Source organism: Stomoxys calcitrans, chromosome 1 (genome assembly GCF_963082655.1).
Source record: "Stomoxys calcitrans chromosome 1, idStoCalc2.1, whole genome shotgun sequence".
In the NCBI taxonomy this organism is placed as follows: Eukaryota; Metazoa; Arthropoda; class Insecta; order Diptera; family Muscidae; genus Stomoxys; species Stomoxys calcitrans.
The window spans coordinates 1,663,221-1,680,642 of record NC_081552.1 but is presented as its reverse complement, the minus strand read 5'-3'; the positions used below and the strand labels follow the sequence as shown (position 1 = coordinate 1,680,642).

Here is a 17,422-nt window from a genome sequence, read left to right as displayed (position 1 = left end):
ATGAGTACGTCACAAATTAAGAGTATACTGCGTCTTAATCAACAACGTCATCATGTGCCCCCCACTACAGTGGGAATGGTAACAGTGACGTTAGCGTGCTCGGTTGTTCCTTATGGTCGTTATGCTAAAAATAGCTATGCTCCATTGGCTTTCCTATTTTATTTTCCTGTGCACTTTTGCTGTGGCAAATATCACAACAGGCGATGCGTAGGTGTTCATCGTTCATCCTTTCATTTTATCACTTTCGCAAAACAGTAATCAACTGTAAAAAGATAGTCAGCAAACGTTAAAGATAGCGACAGGAAGCCTTCTTTTAAAGAACAGTAGAGAGCGCGACATTGGTTAGCATAAATAGGAGACATACACCCACGATGTCTTCTCCAAACCTGTGTGTGTGTGTGGGGGGGAGTGAGGATAAACTGGCGGAAAATGTAATGCCGGTGTGGTATCACAAGAATTCCACATGTGCTAATTCCAAAACCACATTATTGCACCACATCGAGACGCCAACGAGCCAACCAGTCACACAACACTCCTATTTTCTAGGCATCCATTCACCAATGAATAATTCGCCATGCAGGGGCGAAAAGCTTGGAGTGCTGCGGCGGCATTGTGTGGCGTATTTAATCACAGTTATTCATACATCACGCTCATTGTTTCCTAGCAAACTTTGTTGAGAGATTTGATGCTGCTTCTGCTGATGATGGTGTCGGTTCATTATTGCGATAATCTCTTTGGATGGTTGTTCGTTAGTCCGTCTGCTGTTGAGCATCGCTTCGCTGGGTTGTTTGGCATGATTTTGGTGGTATGCAAACGCCAAACGCTTTGGCAAACAATTTTACCTTGTAACCATTAAGGTTTTCTGCAGAAAATCTATTGAATTTTGCTAATACTGAATGCCGTTGTTCATTGTTTTTGTTTTTCTTTGGGGATCCATTCGCTTTTTGTCCATACTCGTTTGTTCGTACATATGCATATGTGCATATGTGCATATGTGTACGTATCGACATAAATATTTTGTTAAGCTTGTTATACGCGACTGCTGCAAGCGTTTCAAATACAGCGCTACGTTGACTGGGACGGTGACGACCATGTCGTCGAGTGCATGCTTTATTGGTTTTAGTTATTTTTTCTTTCTTCTGAATATGAGTGAATTTGGTCGACGCGGCTGGCTCGCAGCAGTTGCACTCACGTTAAGAGACGGAACTGTAAATATTGTTCAGTTTATCACTGGGGACCAGCAATGAGGTTTCCGAGATTGTCCGCGTCGCCGTTAATGCTTTTGAGCAGCAAGATTGTCTTTGGCATGAGCATTTTTACATTGACGTCACCTAGCAACCGTTGCTTGAAGAAAACCAGAAACTGGTAATGGCACATTCACAAATAGACACACACACACATACACAAGTTATCATACTAAAATATTTTCGCATACATTTTATGTACATAAAACTGCACTAAACCTGAATGATGGTTAATTTTTGGCCAGAGCCGGCAATTCGTTTTTGGTTAGCAACAATTTAATAAACCAATATCGAGAGATGCATTTTACACTCAAAGATGAATGAAAGCCACGTGCATAAATATGAAGGTCTAATAACAAAATCCCAAAAAATTGATGTGCCTTTTAATGAATTACACAGCATAGGTTTTTTTTGAATTGTTTGTCCCATGTGTTGTATGCTTGTTGTGAATGCACACTTGCGGAAATCAATCATACTACCTACAGCACTGCCTACATTACCAAATCAATGCTCAATTATTGTCAACATTGTTCACCAACAAATTCATTAGCCATTGTACCTTTTAAGTTATTCTTGGAATTTAAAAATAGAGTTTGATGAGAAGTTGAAAAAAGAATTGGTCCACATGACTTTATTTCGATGTTGGTTTTTCTTCATGCACTCATCAATTTTAGTCGGCAATTTGAATTTGACTGAACCGAAAAAATCGGTTCAGATTTAAATATAGCTCCCATATATATGTTTGTCCGATTTGGACTTATACTGCAATAATGTAGTCATTTATTAACCGATTCTATCGAAATGTGGCAGGAATGATCTTCTCTTGACTCTCGACATTACTGGTGAGTTTCAGAGAAATCGGTTTAGACTCAGATATAACTCTCATATACATATAAATCTCCCGATTTTCACGCCACTGCAAGCGCAGTTATTGACCAATATTCCCAAAATTTTGTAGAACGTTTTTCTCAACCACTACTACAATATCTAAGAAGTTTGCTCGAAATCGGTTCAGATTTAGATATAGCTCTCTTATATATATTCTTTCGATTTTGAGAAATATTGCAATAAAGTGCTCATTTGTTAATCGATTCCCTCGAAATTTGGCAGGAAGGATTTTCTTATACTTTTTATATTACTTGTGAATTTCGTAGAAATCGGTTCAAATTTAGATATAGCTGCCATATATGTAAATCGCTCGATTTTCAATTCTAGAGCCACTGCAAGCGTATTTATTGAACAATCTTGGTAAAAATGTTCAAATTTTACAACGCTTTCCCTGACGACTACCACAATATCTAAGAAGTTTGGTTGAAATCGGTTTAGATTTCGATATAGCTCCCATATATATGTTCGTCAGATTTTGGGCAATTTGAAATGATGTTGTTGTTTGACAACCCCAGTTATTAAAGCTTATTTATTCGAAATTTGATGCGAATTGTTTAATAACCCATCTGAAAACATCCGCGTAGGTCCATCAAAATTGGTTAAAAATTGGATATAGCACCCACTTTCAACTTATAGGGTAGGTGTAGGGTCACCACCACCACCGCCTTTTGCCTTTCTTTTCTGGTTTTCTTTAAGCAATGATTAAATCAAGTTGGACAATAACGGAACATATGTATATCTAAATATAGACTCAATATATACTGATTTTAGGACTTTTCATCTTAAACAAACCAAAGTAAACTGAATGCGCTCAACATGAGTTTTATCTTTTTTTTTGCCTTTGGGAACTCTGCAGCTAGAATTTTAGTATTTGCTTCCAGATTGCGATTAGAAATTGTTATACTCCTCTTTTTATTTTCTAAAGCGAGCAATTTGAAATATCCAACATATTGAGATACCATCACTGGTGCAATACAAATATGTTTGTCTAATCATTTGAAATTTTTTTTTAACCTGCTATGGATGCGGGTGTATGTGTTATGCATGTGTTTCGGTTGCAAATAAAGAGCATCTTTGTTCTTAATTCACACATGTTGTTTCTCTGTTCGATAGCTTAAGAGTTGGTGTGATAGCAATCATTGTTGTTGCTGCTCAATTGACAGCATTGTTTGTTGCTGTGTCTGGCTGTGACAATAGCGGCGACCAGTGCAAGTTCTTAACCCATCTCCAACTGAGCATCCGCCTCTCTCTGCGCATTTCGTAATGCGCACCACGTGGGTGCGAAATTCAAACCTACAGTTGTTGTGGTTTTGTTGTTCATTCCTCCAGATGTGACACAAATTCCTTTCACCCCGCCTTTCCTCTTTGCCATTGCCCCCACCCTGATGGGATGCTTTCTCTTTCTGTTGCACCCCCAGCCACTTGTCACAGAGCACCATTGAAAGTGAAACGTGTTTGGCTAACATATGTTAGCAAAATTCGCACGTTTTTCTTCAATTTGAGTATGCGAAAAGATTACTTTTGTTTGAATATGCATTTGAAATCGACGGCTAACCGAACCCTGTCAATAATTTAATAATAAACAGTCTTCCTTCATTATGGTCTATCCGTCTGTCTGGTCTATCCACTACTGTCCATATGCGTATATGTATTGCCTGTGGGTATGTATCCAAATATCAGAGATTGCCTTGCCTATGTTCTTAGCAACAAGTAGCTTTAGTTCCACTCCCGATACTTTAATTCCATTAAGTCTTTAATTGTGGCTTTTAAATGCCAGAGTTAAAGCCGTAAAGCCGCATATTGAATTCTTGCAAATCAAATCAAATTCAATGAAGTGAAATGATATGATTCAGTTTTAAATCGCTGATTTTGGCTAATAAATTCCCTCACAAACACGTTTCTACAAATGTTAATTTGTTTTCTTTTCTTCTTCAACAACAACAACAAAAGAAACAAAACCTTTACTTCCATGACGTCTTTCGCTCCACCGCCACAAGCCAACTCTTTGCATTGCCTAAATATTTATGTAGGTTTGTTTGGCTATTTGACATACGAACATGTATCACTGCGACGTCGGTGATGACAACCAAAAAAGAAATAGAAAAAAACACAAAAAAAAGAAATTGACTTGATTTTTTAAATGTCACCTAACCCATTGAACAGTTATTCGTTGGTACTTTGTTTCGTATTTGAAGAATGGGCTGCTTTTTTCTAAAACTGCTTTTTTTCCTGCCCAACCCATAAACCACACATGTACATAGAATGTTTGTTTATTAGGGTGTGCCGAAATTCTTTCAAAGAGAAAACTTGGGAAAAACTAAACTAAAAAATGTGTACCTATGTAGTGCTGGGGTTGGCATTTTAGTGTTTTGGCATTGGTCGTCACAAGAAACTGTTCGTTGATTTGTTTTTCCAAAGAGTTTTCTCAAGTCGCTTAGTACAAACGTTCTTCTTATGATTGGAGTTGTTCCTTCAATTGAGGTTTGCATCGGTTTCTCCACTAAACGTTGCGGTTTGACGGTACATTTATTAATAATAAATACTGAATGTTTTTCGATTTCTCTTAAGTGATAAAAATAGGTTGATTCGAAGTTGAACACTATGCAAAATGTAGTCGCAACAAATATGAGATCAAAAATAAAACGGAAATCCCAATAAATCGTATGAAAAATACTTCGTGAGTATGTTTCGTATGATGGTCAAGAAGAAAACAACATTACTCATTGTCCAAATTGGGAGATTCTTTTAAAGCCTTCACCATACCATGAGGTATACGAACTTTGGCATTTCCTTAAAATATTGTAAAGGGTAGCCTATCTAGCGGTTGATGAATTTCTTTAAGACCTCCTGATAAATTGAAAGGCATGACTGTAACGCAGAGCTTTCACAAAAGTTGACCAACATTGATTGTTTGGAGATTTGCACGCATTATTTCCAAGCCTTTGGGCTAATGTACTTGCCTGCGTTCAACATAATGTGCAATAAAGAGTGTGCGTTTATTTATTCCATCTAGCGGTTAACCAACTTTTTTCGTAAGCCACCCTGTAAACAATTCCAGAATGAGATAATCTAGCCAATCACCGAAATGGGAATTACTTTTATTTTAGCTCATAGAAACAAATTGAACTTTCTAATGACAATAACATTATCGTGGTCAATAACTTGACCAACCCCCACCTGTGCTTTAACGTACAATCCCAAAAAAACATGTACCTTCGACCGCGCCGAAATTTGATTACCCACCACCTCGGATATAGTACATATCAACCGCATTATGCCAAGTCCGATGAAAAGTACATCATTTTTGAACCCTAGTAACTACACATATCGAAATATTGGGTTGCCCAAAAAGTCATTGCGGATTTTTTAAAAGAAAGTAAATGCGTTTTTAAAAAAACTTAGAATGAACTTTAATCAAATATACTTTTTTTACACTTTTTTTCTAAAGCAAGCTAAAAGTAACAGCTGATAACTGACAGAAGAAAGAATGCAATTACAGAGTCACAAGCTGTGAAAAAAATTGTCAACGCCGACTATATGAAAAATCCGCAATTACTTTTTGGGCAAACCAATATGTTCCGATATGGGCCAAACTCGCCAAGTCCGTGGCAGGTCTAACACAATTTACTGTCCTAGACCATAAAACGGGAGATTGGTCTATATGGTAGCTATATCCAAATAAAATTCCAATTTAGATCATATTCAGAATGTGTTAGACCCCTACATACAGCTCATTGTACTAAAATTCAGCGAAATCGGGTAATAAATCCTATATTAATAGCCCCTAGACCCTAAATCGGGGGATCGGTATATATGACAGCTATATTCAAATATAGACCGATCTGGACCATATAGGGCACGGATATCGGAGAGCCTAACACAGCCCACACTCAGCGAAATCGAATAGTAAATTCGCTTTTAAAGCGCTCAAGACCTTACACCTCAAGATCGGTATATTAATAAAGAGGCCACCATAGCGCAGTGTCCGCAGTGTCCGCCAATGACGCTAAACGCCTGGGTTCGAATCCTGATGAGAAACTCAGAAAAAAATTTCAGCGGTGGTTATTCCCTCCTAATGCTGGCGACATTTGTGAGGAACTATGCCATTTGAAAAAACGGTATTGCGGCCATGTAAAAACTTCTCCCCAAAGAGGTGTCGCACTGCGGCACGCCATTCGAACTCGGCTATAAAAAGGAGGCCCCTTATCATATAACTTAAATTTAAATCGGACAGCACTCATTGATATGTGAGAAGTGTGCCCCTGTTCCTTAATGAAATGTTCATGGACAAATTTGCATTTTGCATATCCAAATATAGACCGATATAGGCCATATAAACTCGAATCACCCCGGAACTTTATATTGAATTTCTGTTTTAACAATTTTTTTTTGCTTATTTTTGACAAAAATGACAAACCACCACTTGTTTGAAACACGCACATCTCACCTTTCAAAAACATCCAAATTTACTTCATAACGTCAAACTTTTGCAATTTTATAGTTGAAGTATTGAAAAATGTTGATGAGTTTCAACATTGTTGCGTTGCCATATCGCAACACCAGGGGGTTCTGGATTGATAAGGGAACTTGAAGAACCGAATATAGCTCACTGTGCCAAACATCAGCGAAATCGGTTAACAAATGCGTCGTTTATGGAACTTAAATCGGGAAATCTGGCTATATGGAGACTATGTCAAGTTATAGTCTCTTATAGTCCATCTTCGAACTTAACCTGCCTATGGATAAAAAAAATCTGCGCAAAGTTTCAGCTCTATTTCAGAATTACGCCCTGCAGTGGCTCAAGAAATAAAATCGAAAGATCTGCTTGTATGGGCACTATATCAGGTTATGGGCCGATTTAGACCATACTTGGCACAATTGTTGGAAGTCAAAATATCTAGCAGCTCTAGAAGTGGACATCCGAGATCGGTTTATATCAGGTAATGAGCCGTTTTGGGCCATACTTGGCACAGTTGTAGAGATCCAGGATTGAATTACATGGGAGCTACATCAGGTTATGGACCGATTTGAAGATCGGTTTATATGGAAACCATATTAGGTCATGAACCGATTTGCACCATACTTATATCCCATTTACAATTCCAACCGACTCACACCAATTGCAAGTATTTGTGCACAATTTCAAGCGCCTAGCTTTATTACTTCGAAAGTTTGCGTGCTTTCGTCAAACGGACAGACTGGAGCAGGGCTAAATCGACTTAGAATGTCAAGACGATCAAGATATACATGCTATGTTGGGTCTCAAATCAATGTTTCAATGTGTTACAAAACGGAATGACAAAATTAGTATACCCCCATCCTATGGTAAAGGGTATAAAAATTATTAAATTAGACATTTTTCTAAGTTTCATTCAATATCTGTGTGTTTTAACGCTCGGTGCCAGGTAAATAGTGAAATCATATGCAATTTAATTCAGAACAACTTTGACCATTGGCAACTCAACTGAAGTTGGGTTGTAATCCATGATCGACCCATTAGATTTTTACCACGACCAAGAATGTATAACAAAGTTCGGAAATGGATATTCGTGGATATGTTGCAAACTGAATAGGAATAACAAAATGAATATACCCCCATCATTCGTTGGTGGGTATAAAAACGGATTAAGATAACTAAAATTTTTTTCTTAGCCCATTTAAGATGAATGAGCAGAAAAATAGCCAGAAAATTTCAGCTCGAGTTAGGGCAGAGGTATCCTTTGGCGTAAAGTGGAATAAAAGAAGTTTAGAAAAAATTCTCCCGTCAAAAGGATGTGGTTTGGGGGAAAATTGGCTTGTCGAATGACGGCAATTTTTTTGTCGCTCAAAAAATCGAAAAAAATCATCTCAAAATTCTTAGGAGTGTGTTTTCTGGAAACATTTTTAGTGTCTTGTTGCATTTTATGGTTTCTACATAAAAAAAATTATGGCGATAAGCGTACACCTTTTTACAGCAGGTGCGATTTTAGGTCAAAGTCAATAAAATCCACTTTTCTTCGCAATTTGGTAAAAATGTTAAGAACATGGTTTTTGTGCATGTTTTTAAAGCATAGTGGCATAGGAAAAAATTCTTTACTGCGTTTCAAAAATTTTTAATGAAAAAAAAAAAATGTTAAATATTTTAAAAATTATCAAGTCCGGTCAAAAATTATCGGACAAGGAGATCGAGGGGCAGGCGTTAAAGGGTTAATTGAAGGATTTTGGTAATGATTGCGACCCAAAGAAGCGAATCTTTCAATTTAAATCACCATAAACTAATAGTAGAATTTCGATCGCTTACCGATTCTAATTTTACCTCAGACTCAACTTCCTAACTTCAACAATATTTTGTGAAGCCAAAGAAGCACAACTTCCAAAAAAAGGATTTTTTTTAATTGAAGTTGCTTCATTTTATAGTTTCTTTAACAAAGGTACAATGATTTCAATTTTGTTTTTCAATATAAGGCTCAAAGTTAACAATTTATTATGCAACCAATATAGAAAAACTTCCTTAATATCATTTAAATATTCTTCGTCAATGAAACTTTAAGGTTGAATGTGGGGCGTCTTTAAATTTAGTTTAACAATCGTTTTAAGTTGGGGCAAATATTATTGAACTTCATTTTAATTCAAAATATATATAGTCGTATTGAATAAGAATGTTCCATTAAATACAATTTAATGCTTAAAAAAACGCAAATTGTTCTTAACGTTTTAATTTAAAACTCCAAAAATCTAAATTCAAACGTTTACTCTCTGTAAATTTAAAATGAAACCTAGGTTATTTTTAAGACATTCTCTCGAACTCTTTGTCTCAATAATTGCCTGCCTTGTTTCGTCATGCAAGCTTCTTGCACGACATTTAGTGGCAACACGTTTTCGGTACAACCCAATGTATGGTCAGTTGGACAAAAGTACGTGCCTGCTGCTGAGGTGGGAGAGTGTGTGTGTGTGGGTATATTGGGCCAATTAAATCAGGCTTGTTTAAAAACAAAATCTGTTACAATTTGTGGTAATTATTTTTATTGTTAAATACCCCCGCACACACACACATGCACGCGATAGAAAGAAGAAAAAAACAAACATAATAATTTCATAATTATTAACGTTAACTGTGGCTTTTGATAAACAAAGAAAAAAGGTAACTGAAAACGGTTTCAAAATGTCGCTCCGCTGTCTAGTTTTTTTTAGCCTTTTCTTTGCTATATTGGTATTTTAAAGTAGTGATTTGCAGTATTTAGTTGGCCAAACAAAAACAAAAATGTGCTATTTATTATCATTGGGGTTTTTTTTTCTCTGCGCTTAGTTTATGTGTGTGCATCGATCTGAGCTTACGATAGCGTTTTATAGGAAATGCTGAGCAACGTTGGATATCGAAAATGCGGATATGCAAGAAAACTTTTGTATGTGTACATATAAAAGTTTAATAGCTGGCGATACGGAAGAAAGGCAACGGATGGGGGTAGACAGGGCTGTGCACCCTATCCTTTTTGCCTGGCAACACTGAGCATGGTGCGATCATTTTGTTTTTGCGTTATCGAAACACGTGCATCGGCGATATTGCAATGATTCTTGTCTAGGGAGGTGCCTCTAAACGTGTCTGTCTGTAAGCTTCTGGTTTATTTCATAACCTTTTCTTGACTTTCTTGGTTCTTATCTGAGAGCACTGATGGAATTTTGCCAGAATCATGCGTTCTGCCATCGACCTTCGTAAGAAGAGATCTTGAAACGTGCCAGAATTGCATATGTCCAATAAAGTTTATCATCACAATTCTGTATTGTTTTAGTTATTAAGTTTCAATGTAGCCCATAAACAAGGTTACTTTTTCATGTCAATGAATTAGTAAACGCTCGTGCAAGAGAAGAATTCAACTTTCAGCAAAAAAATGTTTTTGTTTTCCATTTCACTCTTATTCTTGGTGTGTGGTGGATATCGCTGAAGTGGCCGAAATGATCTACTAAATCTAGTAGGCGTTTTCATTTGGCAAGTTAGCAATTTCACTTGTCCCTGTTTTTGTTGCAATTAGCAATTTACGGGGTCGCCCCATACTTTTACATTGTAACGGGTCTGTCATTTGCTCCAAATAATCTTTGCGAATTCTGGCTGGAACACAAAGTGCTTAGTGATAACATAATTGGCTGGCAGCAGTTGTATGCCTCGTTTCTTCCAAATTTGCAATATATTGGTGAAATATATTTCACCTCATCCCCCCCCCCCCCACGTAAAAACAGTGTGCAATCGCAATATGCCTCTTTTTATTTTTTTATTTAAGAGAAATACATAATCAAAATTGCTTATTTTTTATTTCTTGGAAGAATTGTCTTGTTATCACCACCAGCAAGTCCATGCAACCAACTCAGACGAAATTCATTACAAAATATCTTGATAACAAACTTAGATTTGTTGCTGGCAAACGGGCGACAGCACCATTCTGAGAGTTGGCTCTTTCGTACTTTTAACAAAAAATGATAATTTATTTATAAATTAAAAATTTTTTAGAGATAACAAACATTCCCAATGATTTGATTCTCTGTGTGTGCGAGCATAACAGAAATAACAAATTTTAAATCAATTTCAAGTACTTCAGCTGAAAACTTGGAATATCTCTGAAGTGTGGTGTTAATTACGTAAATTTTATACAGTGGCGAACTTTCGCGCAGTGAAATATGATTGCAGATCGGGCCGGTGGCTTCAGTTTACAATTGTTTACAGATTGGAAATGACCGTTTTTTCGTTCTTCAATTTTTATGCTGTTTCCAAAGAGAATTTTTGAAAATCAATAAAATGGAAATGTTATCTTAAGGTCATTCGATGTTGATATGCTGCGACATACAATAATTTTACGGATCTCTGCTGGCAAGCCATGATATGGCGTGGCTATGTTTGAAATGGGAAAATGCATTTTTAAGTTATTTCAAAAAACGAGTCTTATCTTTCAAAAAATGAAATAATTGTTTGTTCAAGTGTGAGTCTTTCCAAATTCAGATGTGACGACACACAGAACAGACTCATACATGCGAGTAATGCTGCTGTTTGAATGAAGCGATTTGGTTTCTGCCCTTCGAAGAGATTGAAAGTCACTGTAAAATTTAAATTAAATCACAATGATTTTAATCCCTATAAGCCTAACATATTGCTCAAGAGGCTCAATACACTCACAACATTTTGAACCTAAACACTAGTTAAAATGAACGCTAAAGCGCTAAAGAATTGTATTCTCGTTATGAGTTCAACAATTTCTTAACAGCTACGAACTTGTTTTTACATAGTTCTAGTTCACTTTAAACACGCCACAAATAAAATGTGAACCTACAAGCATTGAGACCGAAATGTAAAGTTATTGGAAATATCAGAACTTTCTGGAAGCCGCCAAACACACATCTTTATCACATCAAACATTTAGTTCCGTATGTCTCCCTCCATCCCAGCTATCAATCGCTCAGCTATTTTGAAGAAGACATATTTAACCCATCTTAGACCGCTACCCCTTTATCGGTTCCCTGATAAATAAAAGGTATACTTCTCAAGTAATTGGGGTTGGAAAAAATTATAGGGCAGACACTATATTTAATATCAAAAATAAAATTGAAAAGATACATACATATTTTTTAATTCTTCCTATCTTCTAGTGGAGTGCAAATGGTGTTAAAATTAATATTCCATTAAAATGTAAAGGTTGTAAAAAGTGATTTTTTTTTTTTATTTTGCGAAAAATTATAATAAAAATGCCACAGGCACCTTTTTGAAAAGAATGTAACTTAAAATTTTTTTTTTGTGGAGTCAGAACAATCCGTAAAACTGTTTTTCCAATATATGTTAGCAACATACAGCCAAAACATACATGTAAATGTTCGCCAAGTCACTGGTGCGAAAACGCAACACATATCGAAAATGGATTAATCAACCCCATGGCAACCGGTTGTACGTACCGGGTTTATACGATGGATTTCCTCATCGACAAGGTCTGCAACAACAACAAGACATATTTAACATGAGCAATTGCAATTGTAAGTTAAATAAAACTTTACCATTTATCGCAGCTGAAATTTGAACCAAGGAACTTATGGTTCAACAGCAAAAGCTCTACACATTCACCCACGTCACTATTGTTTGAATTTAACACAACACTGACAAAAGAAAAACATTTTCGAACTTCTTTTCATAAAAGACGGTCATGCTTATATTGATCAGCTTTTTTCTTTTGTTTAACATGCTGTTTATAGACACAATGTATCACCATTATTAATTGTTCTTAATTTCGAGCATGTATTTGTGAAATGGAAATGAACCTTTCAGCTATATTGAACTAAAAATCCAAATTTGTCTACGTAGTTCATTCAGTAATAAGGTATCGTCCACGATTATATGCTCTTCTACGTAGTTTAAATTTCAGAAAAAGTATCGTCATCGATTAAATTTATCCACGTTTAGTAAAGTTCTCGCTTATTTCAAAAACAATCGTTGAAGGAAAATTACAAACTCCACCCGAGTTGTAAGCTTACTTTAAGATGCTAATGAGCAATTAGTCTTGTTTGTACAAAGTTTATTTTCTAACTCTTTAAGAATTTTTAGCTAATCGTGGATAAATATCATATGGAATTAACTCTTAATTACGATAAGCATTTTTCTCAGTGTAGATACTGGAAAATATATATTTTGCAGAATTCAATCTTTAAACTAACCCATTTGCGCTTTAACAATGAATTGTAGCAGAATCAGTTTGAAGTATTTAAACTTTAATAAAAAGAAAACGATCAACCGATTAAACATAAAGTGATCACAGATAATTAATTTGTGTACAAAGAACAGGTCGAAAATTTCATTCGATCGCCTTGTAATTTGGTATATGCACCTTTTTTGGGCTAGAGACGAAGCTTTATTTGTAATTTTGCTTCTTACATAACCTTCTAAATAACCTGAGAATATCACTTAATTTGGATATCGATATACCACAAAATTTGACTTTTGAAAATATGAGGTGGTAGCACTCCTATTAATTTGAAAACGGCGCGGATTTTGGGCGAAATTAAAATTTAAGCAAACTTTAATTTCGACGAACTAGCCTGCATATGCAATGTGGTGTAGGGTCGTCTTTGCCCGACTTGAAACTAACATTGTTTTCAATTAAAAAAGTGATTGATGCTCCGACCATTGTGAACATCATCTGTTCAAAATGTGTTGTATACCAACCTTGAGTTCCAATATCTGTTTGTAAATAAGCGGCTGTGGTACATTGTGCTAAGAAGTTTTTAAACACAGAATCATGCGATGGATGGAACACAGGTTCGATTCTCAGAGGAACACAAAAACTTTTTGTAATCTTTAAAAAAAAACTATACACTACACGTTGACAAAATATGAACGCCTGTGGACGTTTTGTGTTCGATCTGATATCATCTGTGTGTTGATATTGTCCGGCTATTGACAATTTAGTTCAGTGCTTTCTATTCAAAGAATAGTACAGCAAAGAACTTTCAAAAGTGAGGCAGAATGTGTGATGTTGCCCAAAAGCATTTGACCGGATTTCTGTATCGCCATTCCCGATTCGCCAGAATCATCATCGGCAGAAATTTGTCAAATGGATCTCGCTGCTCTGCATACCAACCCAACTAGAGTAGGTTGCAAAGCACACATCTGAATTTGAACACGGCTCTTTAAGACGACTTGATTCACAAGCGCAATAGGAAACAAGTAAAATCTTACTTCCCTTATTCAGATCGAACAATGCCAATAGCAAGAAACAAACACAATTTTGTCGAAATTATTTGTTCTCTGCACTGAGATCAACCATCGGCTGATGCTGCCAGTGCAGCGCTTTCGTTTACAATGAAATTTCATCCCGGCCTTAATGTGTGTTGTACTATTTGTATATAAATTTTGATGTCAAGTTCTTATAAAAATTGCTCGATTTAAACATTCGCGTTCCTAAAGTTCAAAAATTCCGTTTCAATAAAGAGATAGGGAGATTTCGAACGATTTTACTCCTTTACGTATGCGGTAATTCGACCCTTGTTTTGTGTATAGGCAGTGATACCTACACCACATGCGACATGCTTTTCGTTTGGTTTGTCTCCTCTTTCGTTTTTGGTCTTAAAATCTTATTTAGATTGCATTGCAGGACATTGACCGGCTATAGACCATTTCGTTCAAATGCTTTTTATATTTAAAGAATAGTACAGCAAAGAACTTTCAAAAGTGAAAATGTAAAAAGCAATTTTTTAATTAAATAAAAAAAATTAACTTTTTCCGCCATTTTTAATGGTATCAATTGAAAAATTATATTATGTGAATAATTAAAAAAATTCATTATTTTTTTTAATTGAATGTACAATAATTGAAAATTTTTCATTTAGGGTGCTTGGCATTATCATTTTCGCATTTTAAATTAAAAAGTTATTTGTGTGCGTAAGCCAATTCCTATTGCAGGATTACAAGATCATTGCATTTGTAAATTTTTAAATAACTTTCACTCAGCTTAATTGATTCCACAAATATCAATTATGCTATTAAGGAAGAGAAAAATGTTCGCTCCTAATAATGGGTGCTCGATCGTTTCAAATTTGACTCCATCAGGTTTAGCGTAATGAAAATGGGAACAGAGACAGTTTCTTCTCTCTCTCTCTCACACTCACTCTTTTACAGCCGAAATCTAATTGTGTTTCCCAGAACAACAGGGAGTTTAAAGCCACCACATTAGCTCTGATATGCTGACTTATGCACATTATATTAGTGGCCAAAGTCTCTAATTATTGGAACAAAGCCAGGCTGGCCACCTTTTGAATATTTATTACAAGTATTATTTTGCTAGTGTTGTTGGACATTTTGCCATATCTGAAGCACCACCGGTGTACTAGGGAATTGATTCTACACATTATCAGGCACTCTTCAAATTTAACAAAACAGATATCACAACAAGTTATGTGTATGGGTTGATTATATATGGTGAAGTATATATACAGTATATACAATATATAGTGCAGAAAGCTGGATACACATATGTATGTGTTTAAAACCAAACTTGATGTTCCATGCGATAGCAGGGATAGTCGATGGCGCCCCCCGCATCATAGTTGACAATGTGTGAATGCTGGATGAATTGCTTCTCATTCGTTTTCTAATGACTTGATAATGTTTCGTTTTCCAAAGAAAACCTAAATGAGAATACTTGTTAACCTTACAATTTTCGAGATAGTCAATCAAGGCTGCTGGCAAGCAGACAACATTCTTTTAGAGTACCGTAGTTGTTGGGTTGGGTCTTGTCGCAGTTGAGCAACACCCCCACTTGTTTTAGTGCCAATAAGACATGATGGTGGTTGTTGAAAACAAATAGAAATCAGAAAATAAAACTAAATGAAAAAAAAACATAACAACAATCTTTGACATTTCCTTTTTGGTGATAAGAGGAAATAGTGTTGTTCTTTGGGGTTGTTTTTTTTTTTTTGTTTCTTTTTTTGTTGTCCGCCTTTGGCTGTGGCGCAAAAGAACATAATAACTGTAAACTGTGTTTTGTTGAAAAATGCAACAACAATGCTGCCCGACTAGGAAGGGAGGTTCGTCGTGGTGCTTAGATGATAACAACCGTTTGGAGCGATTCTTTGGCGTTTCACTCTGTTGCGTACCATCGGCCAATAAAAACGTGCCGAAGGCAAAAGGAACCACCAACATTCAACATTGTTGGGTCGTGCTATGTGAGACATGCAAGCTTTACCCTTGCTTTTATCAGCAATGAAATTCTCTTTGCTCTAATTCATGCTATTGTTGTTATTTCTAATTTTTTTTTAAGTTATTTCACTAATAATAAATTAATGATTATTGCCAAAAACTCCAAATTCAAGTCGAAACAGCTACGATTCGTCGCTACTGCATATCATATCATTTGGCATTAAAATCCCATGCAATTGCAAAACCTTGGGCAAAAATGGACCATAACTCTGTTGCCTTATCTATCTATACAAATACTTACAGGATCCAAATCCGAATCCCATATATCCTTGAGATCGCCATCGTAGAATGTTTCCATGGTGAACGGAATTGTTGCGAGCCTTGGGTAAAGTATTAAGGAAAAGAGAGAGAGAGAGGGAGAGGCGCGTCAATCGAGCCCACCAACTCCTCCAATGGCAATGCTCGAAGAAGTAGCTTGCGATAGTTTCCGGCCGTTGAAAGCGAACGCGTAAGTGCTTCGTTTATTATCCGAAATATAAATCGATTTAGGAGTCAAGCTGTTGATGTTTTCACACTTAAATCTTGTTTTTCGTTCTTCTTCTCTGTGAAGATCGTTGTCTATCGCCTCTGATTGTGTCTGTTGTGGGGTATGTATCTTGTACTGCGACTGTTTTATGCTTCAATTAAATTCATGTTTCATCGTAGTCGTTGGCGTTGTGCTCCTGTTGTCGGTTAGTCATGCATTTGTAACTAATGCTGCTGTTGTTGTTGTTGTTGTTGTATGCTGTGTTTTTTATGCAGCCAATAAAGAAGCATTAATTGTGAGATGAGTTGATGTTATCGCTGTCGCTGTCGCCGTCGTCGTTGTTGTTGTTCTTGTTTTTACTGTAACCCAGTTTAGTATTTCTTATAATTTGTTTTGTCGTTTTTTCGTTAAAACTCTTTTGTCATCATTTACATAATTTTTATTTTTAAATCAAAGTTAATTTATCGCACTTCTCTAAAGACAATTATTTGTGTCCCATGTTCCCGCGTATGTGTTTTTATGTTCTTTTTGCCGACTCTCTTGCTCTCGCGCTTCTTGCTCTCGCGCTTCTTGCTCTCTTTGAAAAATTGTTTGTCTGGACGTTGGACAGAATTCGATTACGGAATGTTTGTGGCGGCGGGGAAAACCTGTTGCTACAAAATGTTTGGTTTTGGGCTGCCTTGGGGTTCTTTCACCAGTTGCGCTCTATTGCAATGAACAAAAAATATTGGACATGGTCTGTTCAAAGTTTTCTTGGCGTTTTTTCTTTTTTCTTGGTTGGTTGGTTCGGCGGGGGCTTCTTGTTTTGTGCGAAAGGCCTTCTAGGTGGAATGGGTTGGGTTGTTGGAATTGGTTGCTGCTGTCATTTAAATAATTCACTTGTTGCTAAATAAGAAAGGGAGACCACACCACCGGTCTTGATCAGATCTCGATTGTTTGTCATGCAATATTTTTAATTTGGTTTTTGTTTTTTCTTTTACAAACTGTTGATGGCAAATTTCATTTTTTCACTTTTCCTGCGTTTGTGTGTGTGTATGGAAGTATGTAGCAATTCACTTGGATCAACAAATATGAACATACGAATGTATTATGCATTTCATGCTCTTGTTTTCCTCTTTCTGA

The 17,422-nt window shown here is 36.2% G+C and overlaps 1 protein-coding gene across 6 annotated transcripts in view; it reads right to left on the bottom strand.

The window, feature by feature from the left end:
- The window catches only part of LOC106096158 (cyclic AMP response element-binding protein A), a 326,488-nt gene that overhangs the window by 28,835 nt on the left and 280,231 nt on the right, over positions 1-17,422 (bottom strand). The window contains exon 1 of one of the 6 annotated variants that reach the window (XM_013263748.2): positions 16,076-16,857. The exons of the other annotated variants lie outside the window; for them this stretch is intronic. Within the exon in view, the coding sequence (XP_013119202.2) occupies positions 16,076-16,132 (57 nt within the window). The 5' untranslated portion in view covers positions 16,133-16,857. Of the gene's footprint in view, positions 1-16,075; positions 16,858-17,422 lie in introns of those variants that run through there. 6 annotated transcript variants of the gene reach the window in all.